We start from the raw sequence: 14623 nt of genomic DNA, 5'->3' as shown, positions 1-14623 counted from the left end.
TGCCTCAAAGTTGCCAAAATTAAGATTTTTCTCCTCGTGCGCTTTATATTTCTGTTGTGCTCAGCGGCAGCAACACAGAATAACCAAAGGAGGGAGTGGGAGTCGAATCAGATTCAATGCTGCATATATGCTGGCTTTGGATTTTTTAAGCATGACACATCCATTGCAGATTCAAATCGGGACGACATAGGATAGGCTCCTGCCGGTGAGTCCGAGAGAGTGCGTTCAATATTTAATTCATTTTTTCACAAAGAACAAAATATATATTTCATCAATGTGCATATAAAAGGTAAATCTTTCAATATATTTAAAAAATAAAGAATAAATTTATTCTACGCTTCACTAATAAGTAATATCAGTTTTATTCGAGAGCTGATTCACCTGAATTATAAGACGGAGAATACGAACCGGAACCGGAATCGTCCCAGAAGATGCCAAATTTATCAGGATCCTCGGTCGATCAACCATTTCCGTCGGAATCGCGATCGCGAAAGAAGGCACATCTCATCATGCCAATTCAGCTTTTCACTCTTCTCCAGACGTCCTCGCTCCTTAGTAATTAAGCCAAACACCTAAGGAGGGGCGAGGGAGAGGGACGGTCCGTCGGTCGGTACAAGGCAGAGCAGAGCTAACAAGGAGCAAAGATGCTCGCCGCGAGGGCGACTGCTCCCCACCACCACCAATGCCGCCTCCTCCCCTCCAAGCCCCTCGAGATCCCTAACTTAAGCCGTAATCCTAGCATTAGCCTTGGATCCGCGAGGGCCCCCCGCTTCCTTTCTTCCCTCAACTCCACCCAGCTCGGCGGAAGCAGCAGCACCGCCGCGGCGCCGCCTCTCCAGACGCCGGCCCAAACGCGCGTGGACATCCTATCGGAGTCGCTCCCCTTCATCCAGCGGTTCCGCTCGAAAACAATCGTGGTCAAGTACGGTGGCGCCGCCATGAAGTCCCCGGCCCTCCAGTCCTCCGTCATCAGCGACCTCGTCCTCCTCTCCTGCGTCGGACTCCGCCCAGTCCTCGTCCACGGAGGTGGTCCGGAGATCAACTCGTGGCTCTTCCGCCTCGGCCACCAGCCCCAGTTCCACAACGGCCTCCGCGTCACGGACGCCCTCACTATGGAGGTGGTCGAGATGGTCCTCGTCGGCAAGGTAAACAAGTCTCTCGTCTCCCTCATCAACCTCGCCGGCGCCACTGCCGTGGGCCTCTGCGGCAAGGACGCCCGGCTCCTCACCGCCCGCCCCGCCCCCCACACTGCGGCCCTCGGCTTCGTCGGCGAGGTGGCCCGCGTTGACCCCGCCATCCTCCGGTCCATCCTGGCGAACGGCCACATCCCCGTCGTCGCCTCCGTGGCCGCGGATGACGCCGGGCGGGGCTACAACGTGAACGCGGACAGTGCCGCGGGGGAGATCGCAGCCGCCATGGGGGCGGAGAAGCTGATCGTGGTGACGGACGTGGCAGGGATCCTGGAGGACCGAAACGACCCAGGGAGCCTGGTGAAGGAGATGGACATCGGCAGGGCGAGGAGGATGGTGGAGGAGGGGAAAGTCGCCGGCGGGATGATCCCCAAGGTCAACTGCTGCGTCAGGTCCCTCGCCCAGGGTGTCCGCACCGCCAGCATCATCGACGGCCGCGTCCCCCACTCCCTGCTCCTTCAGATTCTCACAGACGAGGGCGCCGGGACCATGATTAAGGGTTGATTCTGATTGATCCCAACGCGCTGCTGCTCTTGTGCTGATGACACTGCTATTGCTGCACATTCCATGTCTAAATTTATAGCCATGTAGTTGTATTGTGGGTAGCTCTGACCATATCATGTATTATTTCATGAGCCAGTAAAAAGTTATCAAATATACTTCTGCCTTGATAAAAGCTCCCCGTTCTAGCCATATTACAGAGTTTAGTGTAGGCCACGTTCCATCTGCAGCGGCTTCAAGCAATGATGTTGTAGAGTTTGGTGCATAAATTTATAATTTACTTAGTTTTGACGAGGACGACGATGATGACTTTTTTTATTTAGATCATCCCCATAACTATTAAACATTCCAAGATTCAGAAAACACTAAAATTTATAAAAAAATAAGCATGTCACGTCGTGAATTTCAAAGAACTTGGATTTTTATTCCTTAATTCCATCATGGAAAAAATATACTTTTTCTATAATTATATTGGCATAAAAGTTTTCTAATTTACTCTCTTTACTTGGAAGTTTTTCCAACTCTTTTTGATGAGAACTAAACTTTTATAAAAAAAAAAAGAATAAAATAAGAAATCACAGGGACACCCCCAACTTTGAACGTGTCCCAAGGACGCTCTCTCAATTTCATAGTTTCAAATGGATTGTTCAAGTTTCTAGATCATTCCAAAATAGCCTTCCATTCATTGTTGTCAACAAAGTGGTGGTACGTAGCCATCACATGATGGCATAAAGCGATTGTAGGATTAAAAAATACCCTTAATATGTATTGAATGGGGTGCAGTCTCCAAACACTTTTCATGCGAAACATATCTCAAAGCATTCCTAATATATAGCATATAGCTAAGGATTACCCAGGCACGACTCTCAAAGCATGCTAAACTTCCTTTATTCATCCGCATGCATAGATCTCGAAGAACTCTTAGTAATTTAGTAAATGACTCATAGTTAAGGATTACCCACCATACAAATCTCAAAGCACTATGAACTCCTTCATTCATCCGCATGCACGAATCTCAATGCACATTTTGTATATAACCTATAGTTAAGGATCACCTACCGCACGAATCTCAAAGCACTCCGAATCTTTTATTATTTGATCCATAGTTAAGGATCTCCCACTGCACAGATCTTAAATCACTGTGAACTCCATTCATCCATCTGCTCAAATCTTAGAGTAGCCTTATAATATGTGGCCTATAGTTAAGGATCACCAACCATATGGATCTCAAAGCACTCCAAACCCTTTCATTCATCCGCTTGCAGATCTTAAAGCATTATTAATATATAGATAGGGATCATCCATCACACGAATCTTAAAGCACCCCCCTGAATGCCTTCATTCATTCACCTACCCACGTAGTTAAGGACCACCCACTACACATAGCTTAAAGCACTATGAATCCCTTCATTCATCCACCTGTATGGATCTTAAGGCGTTCTTAATATATGACCCATATTTAAAGATTGTTCATCGTAGAGATCTTAAAGCACTTCAAACCTCTTCATTCATTTGCTTACACATCGCAAAGCATCCTTAGTATATGACCGATAATTAAGAATTCCCCATAGATCTCAAAGCACTCTAAACTTCGTTCGTCCTCATGCACAAATCTTAAAGCATACTTAATATATATCCTATAGTTAAAGTCTTAAAGATAGTCCACCGGCATCGGTTGGAGAGCTAGAAGATTATTTTGGAATAATTTGGGTACCTTTTAAAGCCGAGAGGATATCTCTAAAATACATCAAAAATTGAAAGGTACCGGCATAATTTTTCCTTAAAAATACAAGTTAATATATATTATTTTTAAAAGAATAATATTTTTATATAAATGATTTCTATTCTTGCATGCGCATGGCACGTGCAGAATGCTTTGTTCTGCTTGAACAAGATATCGATTTAGAATAGTAATGCACTCCTGCTACCAAGTTGCATCATTCCAGGAAGAGAAATATGCATTGCCCCTCTAGAGTCTAAATGCAGTCAGGCCACTAAGCGGTGCGGTCCATCCGAAAGCCCAAACCATAATATCTCGGATGCGTGGGTGCTGGGTTGTAAAATTGGATCTTTCGCATCACGACATTGAGTAGGTCAGGGAGGGCAAAAAGAGGACACAAAATGATCCCTCATATTTTTCTTGCATGCGTGTAACATTGTATACGTATGCAAACACCCTAGATCACATCCATTTCCTTTTTCATCTCGCCGTACAAACCGATGGGATAAGCATCTACAGCGGAAAGATATACATGTATATGCATGCAAACGCCCTACTTTCCGGGATCACGTCAATTTCCTTTTTCATCTTACCGTACAACCCGACGGGATTAGCATCTACAGCAGAAAAATGGGGGCCTTGGGCTTGGCTTCTTCTTTTATAATCTGCTCACACATCCAAATTATTATTATTATTATTTTTATTATACTCCGGCAGCCCATGAGGGCTTTGATAACTTCTGGTTCTATATAATAGCCAGGGATTGATGCACTATACGGCAGTGGTTCCACCTTGCAAGCACCCACATCATTATTTGTCGAGGATAAAAGAATGGAGCAATGACCTGGCATTTGTCGAGTCACAATTAGGGCTTGTTTGGTTCGCGGAAAAAAAATTTTCTCCTAAAAATTTGATTCCTGAAAAGCAGATTCATAAGAAGAAAATACTTGAAAAAATACTTTTGGCATGTTTGGTTGATAATAGAAAACTCCAACCAAACAAGAGGCATCCATTACTTTTTCGTTGACTACATTTTTCCACCTTTTATTTCCGCGAGCCAAATGAGCCCTCTGATGCATGCCCTAGCCCATTTTCAAAAAGGAACAATAGTAAGGAATGCAGCCATTTCATTAAAAGAGTAAAGTGAAAAAATAATTGTTCGGTGGAGCCTGGAGGAGATGGAGGGAACGGCAAGGAATGGAGTGCGGGGAGCCACTTCGCAAGCACCAACATATAAGAGTCTATGTAGTTCCAGACCTCGTTCCAATCCATGTCAAACCAAACTCTAGATCGCCATTGCAATATTGTATAATTGTGGACTACTTCCATTCAAGCCTTTATAAAGAATTCGTAGTTATTTTAAGAACTAATGTGAGAATAATTGGTGAGCACTAGCTCTCTCGGGTTGCCACATATACATGCTATGGGAGGCATGGGTGCGATGTCATCACTGGCATTGTGAAGCATGCAGGCATCCGAGTGCAATTCACTAGAATGCACACGGATCATCAAGAGGCCTGTATCTACCTAGCAACAATTGTGGAAAATGGTCGGCGCCGGGCCACTTCAGTTCATCAAACCCATATTCTTAAAGTGTCCATCTAAGAGCAATACATACCATGGATATGCACACAAATCATTAGGCTAATGCTTGCATTCCATGGAAATTGTCATAGGTGATAAGCCAGATCATTTCTTTGGAAAAATTCTTTCATTTGTTCCTTGACAAGGAAAATTCTTTCATTCTATTGCAGCTGGAAAAACCATCATTATTGATAGGGAGCTTCTCCATCACCTTAGGGGTTGCGATCATCATTCCATAAATGAATGCTTTCAAAGGGTTGATTAAAGATATTGCCCCTATTAAAAACGAGATGTCAAGATTCAGCTAGTAGCTCAAAGTGCTGTTAAGTAATCAGACTTCTCACATTCTTGGACGAAAAGTCCTTCAAATCCCTTGTTTACGAACAAATAACTTAAATCTAAACTTTACAATTCCTTGAACAAGATCTCCAAATCTCCAGTATTGGGACAAAATAAATGAAGGCTCTTTATAATTGGCTAGCAATTAAGTTGGAGAGATATTATTAGTTGATATCAAAAATAATAAAATGTTCCATCTTACAAAATTATTGAGTTCCTTTTTATATTATTGTATCAATAAAAATATATTTTTATTATTTCAATATTCTTGCTCCCGTCCAAAGCAAAGAAATATAAGTAAACTAAGCATCAAAACCATCTAAATTAACTGTCAATGTAAGGATGAGATGAAGAAGAAATCAGGCAAAATTACTCCATGGTCCTCTACATTTTTTTCAATAATACAATAATAATAAGAACACTAATTATCATAAATTTACAGCAACACTAATAATGATAATAAATTCAGAAAGAGAAAAAGAATAGGAAATAGGTAAAAGGAATAAAGGCGAGGGGCTTGTCGTTAAAATTGATGTGTTTATTCAATTTCTTGTGATCCGTTTATTGTGATCCGTTTGGATTTGCCTTTTCTTGTGGGTGGAGCTTTTACGCAACCTTCCATCATGCCAGCCCAAAAAAGGGAAAAAGAAAAAGACCTGGATCATCGTCAAAATGTCCACGGGGTGGGCGGGTAGCTTCTTCTCCCCGGCCCGAAATAAGCATAGGTTATAAGTAATCGGATCTTTTTTAGCTCTCGGCCATCGATCCCCACAACCCCTTGAGGGAGAATTCCTCGCGGCCGGATCAGAGAAGGGGAGGAATGGGGAACGTAGGGAGCACCGGAGGCGGCGGCGCCGGCGGAAACAGCCGCCGGAGGAATTCGCACCACCAGCAGCCTCCTCTCGGGCCACCGGCGCTACAAGAGTCGGAGGTCGTGGCGATCCGCCATGTTTTCGCTTCCGCGACCCCGGACCCGCCACAGTACTCCAATCCCAATCCGCCGGAACACTACCAGTACGGGTACTACCCCCCTCCGCCGCCGGCGATGCCCGTCCCCATCCCCGCCCTCTTCGACCGCCACCACCCGGGCTGGGTCGGCGGGGCGAGGAATCCTTGTTCCCCGCGGCCCACGGTGACGGCTCCCCGCGTTGAGCACCAGCAGGCCGTCACCATCCGGAATGACGTCAATCTCAAGAAGGAGACTTTGAGGGTCGAACCTGACGAGCAGAACCCTGGTCGGTTTCTTGTCGCTTTCACGTTCGATGCCACTGTCTCTGGAAGGTAATCTTTCCTTCCTCTCTCTTCCTGCTTGCTTTTTCCCCTTCTGACAATAGTTGCACGGGGTTGCTTATGTCATGTGATCGCCTGATATCCCTCAAAATTTTCGATTTTGATAGAATTATGGTGTTTCTGTTATGTGGTCGCCTAACTTTGAATCGGCCAGCTAGATCTCCTTCAAATTTTCTGATCTTCGAATCTCCTCCTCTGGCATGGGGCTTCTGTTTACCGTAGTTATGTTTTCTGGGTGCTAGCTTGGGGTTTAGCCGGGTTTAGTTTAGATTTTGCATCGTTGCTTCTCTGATTTGCTGATAAGCACTGGAATTTCAGAGCATGGTCCCGAAAATACTCTGCTATCTACTGATACTAGATGATTCTTTTCTGCTTTCTTCATGAAATCAACAAGAAATATTTGACAGTCCGGTATCTCAGACCGATGATTATAAACTTGTCTGGATGTTTTGACTGGTTCAATTTTATGAGACGTCTTCAATAGGGAGATTTTCTTGGAGCTGGTACTTTGATCTGTTCAATAGTTGGCTGCAGTTAGCCCAGGATCTGATCAGACAATATTTATACTTCCCCGGTGGAGTACGAATCTTTCTTTTTGAAAATTCTAGTTGTTCATTGATAAATTGCTCTTAACAGCTGAGAAGGATAATAATAATTAACATTCATTGGAATCCTGTCATTACATAATCACAGCAGCTAGCTCCTCTTTATGCACATTTTGAGGGGTGGGGTGCGGGAAATCCAGTCCTTATGCGGCATGATCTCTGAATAAACACGTATATTGCTAGTGACTGCTCGCATCCCCCATGTGGCTAGTTGTTATTGTTTTCTTAAGGTCTCATGGCAAAGGCTTTCTAAAAATCATATCTGCTGGAGGCTGCTACAAGTCGCATGCCAAAATTCATATTAGAGTCCATTTCTATGGAGTAAGAATAAGCCATTTTTTTTCACTTTCATCTCTTTTTTTTCAGCATCTATCGGTAACTCTCTTTCCTCATCATCTAACATGCTTCCTTTCAAGCATGTACTTATTTTCAGCAGTATGCATCCTTACTTTACCATTGCTATACTTCATCCAAGTGTTCTTCACTTTCTTAATGGAGCATCACCTCTTTCCTCTTCAACTTGAAATTGAAACCTGGATCGTGTTACTCAATTATGAACACCCTTAGCCTACTTTATGCGAGCATAACTTAGGGAAGGTAACTAGGAAATGCATTAACTGATGTAGTCATAGACAAAAACCTGTCTTTAGGAATGAGAATAAACTCTTGATTCTAAAAGCACAATCTTTTCCTTCAGTGACATAACCTTTCTGCAGATTCCTGTAGTGCACTCAAACACATGTTTTCTTTTACTACTGTCCGGGTCTTTTCATTCTTTAAGATCTTATTATTATCTTAATCTCAAGTTCTCTGGTTAATCAATCATTGTTATCAAGATATATCTCTTAGTGGCTGATTTGCATTTCTTAAGTAACTCAGTGTCCACTTGTGTCATGTTTCTTAGCGATAGAAATTATGTTCAATAAAAAAGGGGAAAGTTAATATAGATAGCTTTTACATTTCCATACAAATGCATATCCACGTCTTTACATATCCTGTTTATCTGCCAATTCCATCTACACTCAACTTCAAAATAAAAAAGAGCCTTCAACTCATTCCTTTCTCCTTCAAGTGTTATACAGCCTTCTTGTCCTGTTAATAATACTAGAACCTGTATTTGAGAAGCCCACATTACCAGGATCTTGTGGCTAACAAAAACCATCAATATAGCAATAAGGCCATTGATGACATTACTAAAATGTTGAGCTGTTAAAAGCAAGGTTGGCGAACCGGGATGGGTCTGGCAGTGGAAACGAAACCTGTTGCTGGAGGGGGAGAAGGAGAAGGAAAGAGAGAAAAAGAGAGAGCGAACGGGGGAGGGAGGGGGAGAGAGAGGGAGGTGGAGCCCAGCCGGCGAGCCGTGCAAAGGACGCTTCTCCAGGCTCCGTAGCTAGAAAACAGGTCGAGTCCCCTATTTCGTTCGAAACAAGGGTTTGACCCCTTTCTTTATTTCGTGATTTGCCAGTGTCACGTAAAAATTGCGAAATAAAAAAAAGGAGACGGATCTCTGTTTCAAACGAAAGAGGGGACTCAGCCTGTTTTTCGACTGCGGAGCCTTCCTCCAACTCCTGTCCGGGTTGTTGGCCTCCGCCGGCCTTCGCCACCCTCCTTCTCCCTCTCTCCTCCTTCTCTCTCTATTTTTCTCTCTTCCGTTCGCCCTCTTTCCCGCCTCCTCTATTGTGTCGGTATAGGCCCGACCTGGCACGGCGCGGGCCCGTACCGACCCGTGCTACCGGGCAACTAGTCCGGAGCCCGGTACCGGCACAACAAACCATGGTTAAAAGGATTAAAGCTTATGGCCTTTTTTCTCGGTGAAAATATCTGGTGGATTTGTATTGAAACTAACGAGAATAGAGTTGAATATGGGCAGCAGTTATGATAGGCTAAAGTGATGAAGAAATTACTGAGACTGCACCAAACCTTCCTTTTGGACAATATTGCTAAAGTGTAATTCACCTATCTTAGTTGCATCTTTCTCTTTTTCTTTGCTCATATATGATGTAATTACAGTAGAGGGTCTGAGACATGCCCATGTAGCTAATCTCCACTCTTTAGGTTGAAGTACTTGACCTTGTGGTATTATCTTTAAATCATGCCAAGCTATTATCCTAGAAATTAAGTTCGGGATTTCGTAGAGAAAGAAGCATTGGAGAATGAAAGGTTGAATGACTAAATGTGCATCATTTCTTTCATTTAAATCTTCAATCTTCATAGAGAGAGAGAGTGAGTGAGGGAGGTAAAAGCCAGGCCCTTCATTTTACGATTTTTGTGTTGCCAGCACTTTTTGGACTGATAAAACATGACCAGTTTAAATATCCACAAATAAATACCATGCTTGTGCAATGCTCAGGTGCAGGTACCAAGACAGTTTCAAGTAATTACCTCTCTACAATTCTATGAGCAGTACACTTTGATATGAAGCATGTAAAAACTTCTTGTGGCTTGTTAAGTCTCATGTATTTTTCAATTTCAATTTTTTTTAAGTAAATATAATGGGAAATATCTTTTTAGCAAAGGATGTCGCTAATCTACTCATCACCTTGTGATCTTGGCTAGTGTGAAAGTGCCCAAGTATCACTGAGTACCATGCTTGTGTAATGCTCAGGTGCAGGTACCAAGACAGTTTCAAGTGTTGCTGAATTACCTCTCTACAATTCTATGAGCAGTACACTTTCATATGAAGCATGTAAAAACTTCTTGTGGCTTGTTAGGTTTCATGTATTTTTCAATTTCAATTTTTCTTTAGTAAATATAATTGGAAATATCTTTTTAGCAAAGGATGTTGCTAACCTACTCATCACCTTGTTAGATCCTCAATACAGATCTTGGCTAGTGCCAAAGTGCCTAAGTTTCACTGAATACAGTGCTGAGAGAGAGAAAGAGAGATGCTATAGATTTCATATAGAATTTTTCTCACATTAGGCTAGAACTAAAAGGTTGTGATTTACAAAAAACTTTTTCTGCGTTAAGTTGTAGGTTTATTATCTGCATGTTTCACAGTTATCTCATTGCAGTACTTTCATTTGTCTAAAGAATGTGTGTTGCACGCCAAGAAAGAGAGAGAGAGAGAGAGAGAGGATATGGAATTTGATGTTAACGCATGACTTCTTCTCATGCTCGTGCTTTTGTTAATTTTTCAATATGCAGCCTTTGCTTAAAGCACCAAATACTTAATGTAAAACAGAAATGCTAAGTCTGTTCATGTATTGGAGCTGGTGTTTTCAATTGCTTAGGGAACATCATTTGAATTACTATTAATTGGCAAAGCAATTGGGATGTTTGATTGCTTAGCAATGGCATCAAGCTTGAAGTTCTTTCTTCATAATTTGATGATTGTTTCTACGCAGCATAGATTTTTCCCCTATCAAATTTGACTTGTCAGCAGGAATTGATCTGAAGTTGTGTCTTTCTACCCGGCATATAAAATTATTGTGTCCTTGTGTACCTAAGCATGCGTCTCATGTTTAATATCAGAGTGCTGCTTATCACTTGGTTTATACATCAGCAGCTCTTTTTGCCCATTTGGTTATGCTTTAGTTTTAGCAGAATAACAGTTTGCATGAATTGCATTGTATGCTTTATATGTTCCCAATCAAGTATTCTACTGGTTATTTGTCAACTTTCTACATGCGATTTATGACAAAAGATATATTTAAAGTCTCTCCTTGTTTCCCTTCTGTAAACAGCATTACAGTTTATTTCTTTTCAAAAGAAGGTTTGGACTGTAACCTGACATCAACAAAGGAGAACTTGCTCAAACCAGTCACAGCATCGTTCCAGGAAGGTCTGGGACAGAAATTCAGACAACCATCTGGAACTGGAATTGACTTCTCAATGTTTGAGGAATCGGAGTTGATAAAAGAGGGAGAAATGGAAGTGTATCCTCTAGCAGTAAAAGCAGAGGCATCTCCATCAAACAATCACGGGCCAGTAGGAGAAAATCAGAACATAGAAACTCCAAACTCACAGATTACACAGGCTGTGTTTGAGAAGAAAGAGAATGGTGAGTATCAAGTGCGCGTGGTGAAGCAGATCTTGTGGGTAAATGCAACTAGATATGAACTGCAGGAGATTTATGGAATAGGGAACTCAGTTGAGGGTGACTTTGATGGGAACGATCCTGGTAAAGAATGTGTGATTTGCCTGTCAGAACCACGAGACACGACTGTCCTTCCCTGCAGACATATGGTAAGTTTAGCTCATATATTTATTTATAATTCCTTTTTTTTTTTTGCTTGACCTTTTTAGTCTTCAAAATTTTCCAGGCAATTTTCTGCATCACATAAATTTGGTAATTTGATGAAGAGACATACTGATGCTAATTAATTGTGTTACAATGAATCCTATAAATTTTTATTAGCAATGACGATTTTAGTGAAAATTTGCACAACCCTCTGTTGCATATACGACAGCAAGTTTTTCTTTTGGAAGCACAAAATGCTATTTGACAGTTGCAAATGCTTTTTGCTGCACACTTGATAGGTCTTATTTTGTGGCTTAAGCTCTCTCATTGGCTTATCAATTTCAAATTTTTATTTTTCCTATCATCTATTAACACCATTGTCCATCACAATATGTTGGATTCTTGAATTGTTGATTCTTAGATGTTTTATGTGCGCTGGTGTATACCGAGCCACTTAGTTTCTCATAGATTTAGGGGTTTCAGGTCAGGGCACATAAGTTGTTTAGAACTTGAGGTAACATTTCTGCTGGCTATTGTCCTGGCTTTCCTTTGCTTCAGTTGAAAGCTGCACTTGCTAAAGGCCAGGGGCTGTTTCAGTTCTATCTTACTGCTATGGCTATTCACTTTTGCTATAATTGTAGTGTAACATGCCAGTATATGTTCATTTAAAGAGTAGGAATTAGAAAGACTTGATAGAGAAAATGAAGAAATTGCAAAACTGGAAAAGCTATAGCATCAAGTAGATTTATAGAGCCAGACAAAATGGTTTTTGATCAAATAATCACTAGTGTTTTTGAGCTACCCAGGATTTGATTAAATAATCACTAGTTTATGTTGCATGCATGTATACACACTTTATTTACGGCCCCCTCTTTCCTATTCATAAACTAGGGCCCTTATAAAAACAATTCATTGGACTTCAACTAGGATGCCTAATCTATCAAGTGACTCAAAATTTTATTCATTGTTGCAGTATTGTTCCCCTAAAATTAGGAATTCAACTCTCTATTTTCTAAGTTTGACTCATAGAAAAAGCTCCAATTGACACTGAGCTCCTTCAAATAGCAATTTGTTCTATGTAGTTCTTGACAAAAGGAAAATGGACCAACGAAACAGCAAACAATGTTTTACTATAGTTTAAGATGTAGATTATCTCATCTTCTTTGTGAGGATCATTCGTGCCTTGAATTTAGCTCTCTGGCTTCTAGTCTATGCTTTGGAGATGGATGCAACAAGGTTCATAATATCGGTGCGTATCACCACATTCCGGGCCGCAATCAATAATCAATACTGTGGCATTCCAATTGTCGGTATGCCAAACCAACCCTTGTACTATGCATACCGGGACTTTACCAACATGACACCCATATAGGAATTGGTACCAAGATTGCGAATCTGAGATGCAATTTTATATCTAATCCAAAAGCAGGGGAACCTTGGATTGTTGCTTTCTGGTTGCTTGAGCGTAAATCCCATGATTTTGGTGTTGTACTTGCATATTGACCTTCTTCGGCTTATGGCAAAGCTGTAGCTTTCCCAAAGTTGCTTTGTCCAGTAACCCAGCAGGTATTTGGGTATTGCACATAGGTTAAGAGCCAGTCATATGAGTTTTATGATTCCTCTCTTCTTTCCTTCTTCCCTTCTCTATTTATTCATTATTCTTCTATTCTTGTTCGCCAAACAATCTCCCCAGTTGATGCTTTCAGCTGCATCATAGTTTTCTCAGATATTTTATCTACGGGAAAAGCCTGATGCTTTCTTCTGGACATCCAAGTGCAAGGATGCTTTGCATAGGATGCCTTTCTAAACCTCAAATTTGCTTGGCTGATTGTTCTTGAAGCTACACCATTGCCTTTCAAAAGTAACATCCTGATTTTAGCCATCTGCTTCAACATTCGTAAGCCAAAGGTGCTGCTTCACATCAGGATGCTGCGACATCCCTCAAAATTCATTGAGATAAAATCTTCAAATTTTAGATCTTGGACATGTTTGATGCTTAAAAAGTTTGGATACTCCCTGACTCGTAAACTAGACTCGTCAATGCTTTTTATTCTGTTTCTTTTTCTTCTTCTTTCGAGGGAGAGAGACTGAGGAGAGTGGGGTTGTACCTGCTTCATGTGAACTACCCCGGTCCAAATGGTAGGGGATGCATTTCCCAAGACCTGAACTCACGGGTGTGACTGCACGGGCATCGCCCAGTTTACCTGGATGCTTCTATCGAACTATGACGGCACAAACTTTTGAAGTTTTGAAACATCAATCACGGCATATATGGACCTCGCATGAACAAGTCTAAATTATGTGACCAGTGACCAATATCTTTCCTGCTTTGATTGCAGTGCATGTGCAGCAAATGTGCGGGGGTTCTAAGGTTCCAAACAAACCGCTGCCCGATATGCAGGCAGCCAGTGGAGCGACTGTTGGAGATTAAGGTAAACGATAGAGCTGAGGAGCAGCACGAGTCACAGTGATGATCTGCTTGATTTGCACGTCAATGCCTTATCCTTTCAATAGCGACGTCCAATAAGCAGGAGGTGGTGACATCTGAAATGCATTTTCGTGATGATGCAAGGACTGACCGAAATGGTTCGCTGCTCTGGGACATGTTGCAAGCTGTGGTTGTTGTACATTCTGCACATCTGTTAGCTTCGGGGAACTGTTGTGAAGAAGACATTGAACAAAATACATGCTTCTCTGTAATGTTAGTTCTCGAGTTTTGTGGGTGTCATGCATTGGCTCTTTCTCAAATGTCATTTATCATGCGTTGTTGTAAGCCCCACGCCCGACTCCAGGGATGATGGTGCTGTTGGCTGAAGATTTAGGGCGGAGATGGATTTATTAACCGTGATGCATGCTTGGCAAGAAAACATCTTGTGGTCGGGGGGTTGGTTTGCTTTAATTCTGGGTTTTCAGTGAATGGCAGTAGGTTTAGCAGTTTGGAATCTAATACAAGGGAATGGGAGTGAAATGGAGGATTAGTTGTTGGCGAAGTTTATTGTTGTTGAGAAAGAGAGCAGGGAATGTTCCACCAAGTTTCAGTTTTATGGGCCTTTTATTTTGCTACAAGATTTAGTAGTGAAAAATTAAGATGATCTCTAGCCATAAAAACAAATTGGAAGATTATTGTAGACTGATATCAAAGGCAGCCCCTTGATCAGAATAGATGGCAGCGGGCGTGTGGAAAAGGCAATAGCTATAGATGTGGTTATTA

General features: G+C 41.9%; 2 protein-coding genes across 2 annotated transcripts; both read left to right on the top strand.

Annotated features, from left to right (window-relative positions):
* Positions 1-321: 321 nt before the first annotated feature.
* On the top strand, positions 322-1847 carry LOC103703976 (acetylglutamate kinase-like). Its single transcript, XM_008787074.4, has one exon. The coding sequence runs from the start codon at positions 645-647 to the stop codon at positions 1692-1694; it is 1050 nt and encodes a 349-aa protein (XP_008785296.2). The 5' UTR covers positions 322-644; the 3' UTR covers positions 1695-1847.
* Positions 1848-5961: 4114 nt separating this feature from the next.
* Positions 5962-14141, top strand: LOC103703975 (probable E3 ubiquitin-protein ligase LOG2). The gene is made up of 3 exons (XM_008787073.4): positions 5962-6615; positions 10916-11417; positions 13752-14141. Exons 1-3 carry the CDS (start codon positions 6155-6157, stop codon positions 13881-13883), a joined length of 1095 nt encoding a protein of 364 aa, XP_008785295.2. The 5' UTR covers positions 5962-6154; the 3' UTR covers positions 13884-14141.
* Positions 14142-14623: the final 482 nt, after the last annotated feature.

Source organism: Phoenix dactylifera, chromosome 5, assembly GCF_009389715.1.
Source record: "Phoenix dactylifera cultivar Barhee BC4 chromosome 5, palm_55x_up_171113_PBpolish2nd_filt_p, whole genome shotgun sequence".
Lineage (NCBI taxonomy): Eukaryota > Viridiplantae > Streptophyta > Magnoliopsida > Arecales > Arecaceae > Phoenix > Phoenix dactylifera.
Note: the sequence above shows the minus strand (reverse complement) of the source record. Positions and strands in the feature narration are given on the sequence as shown.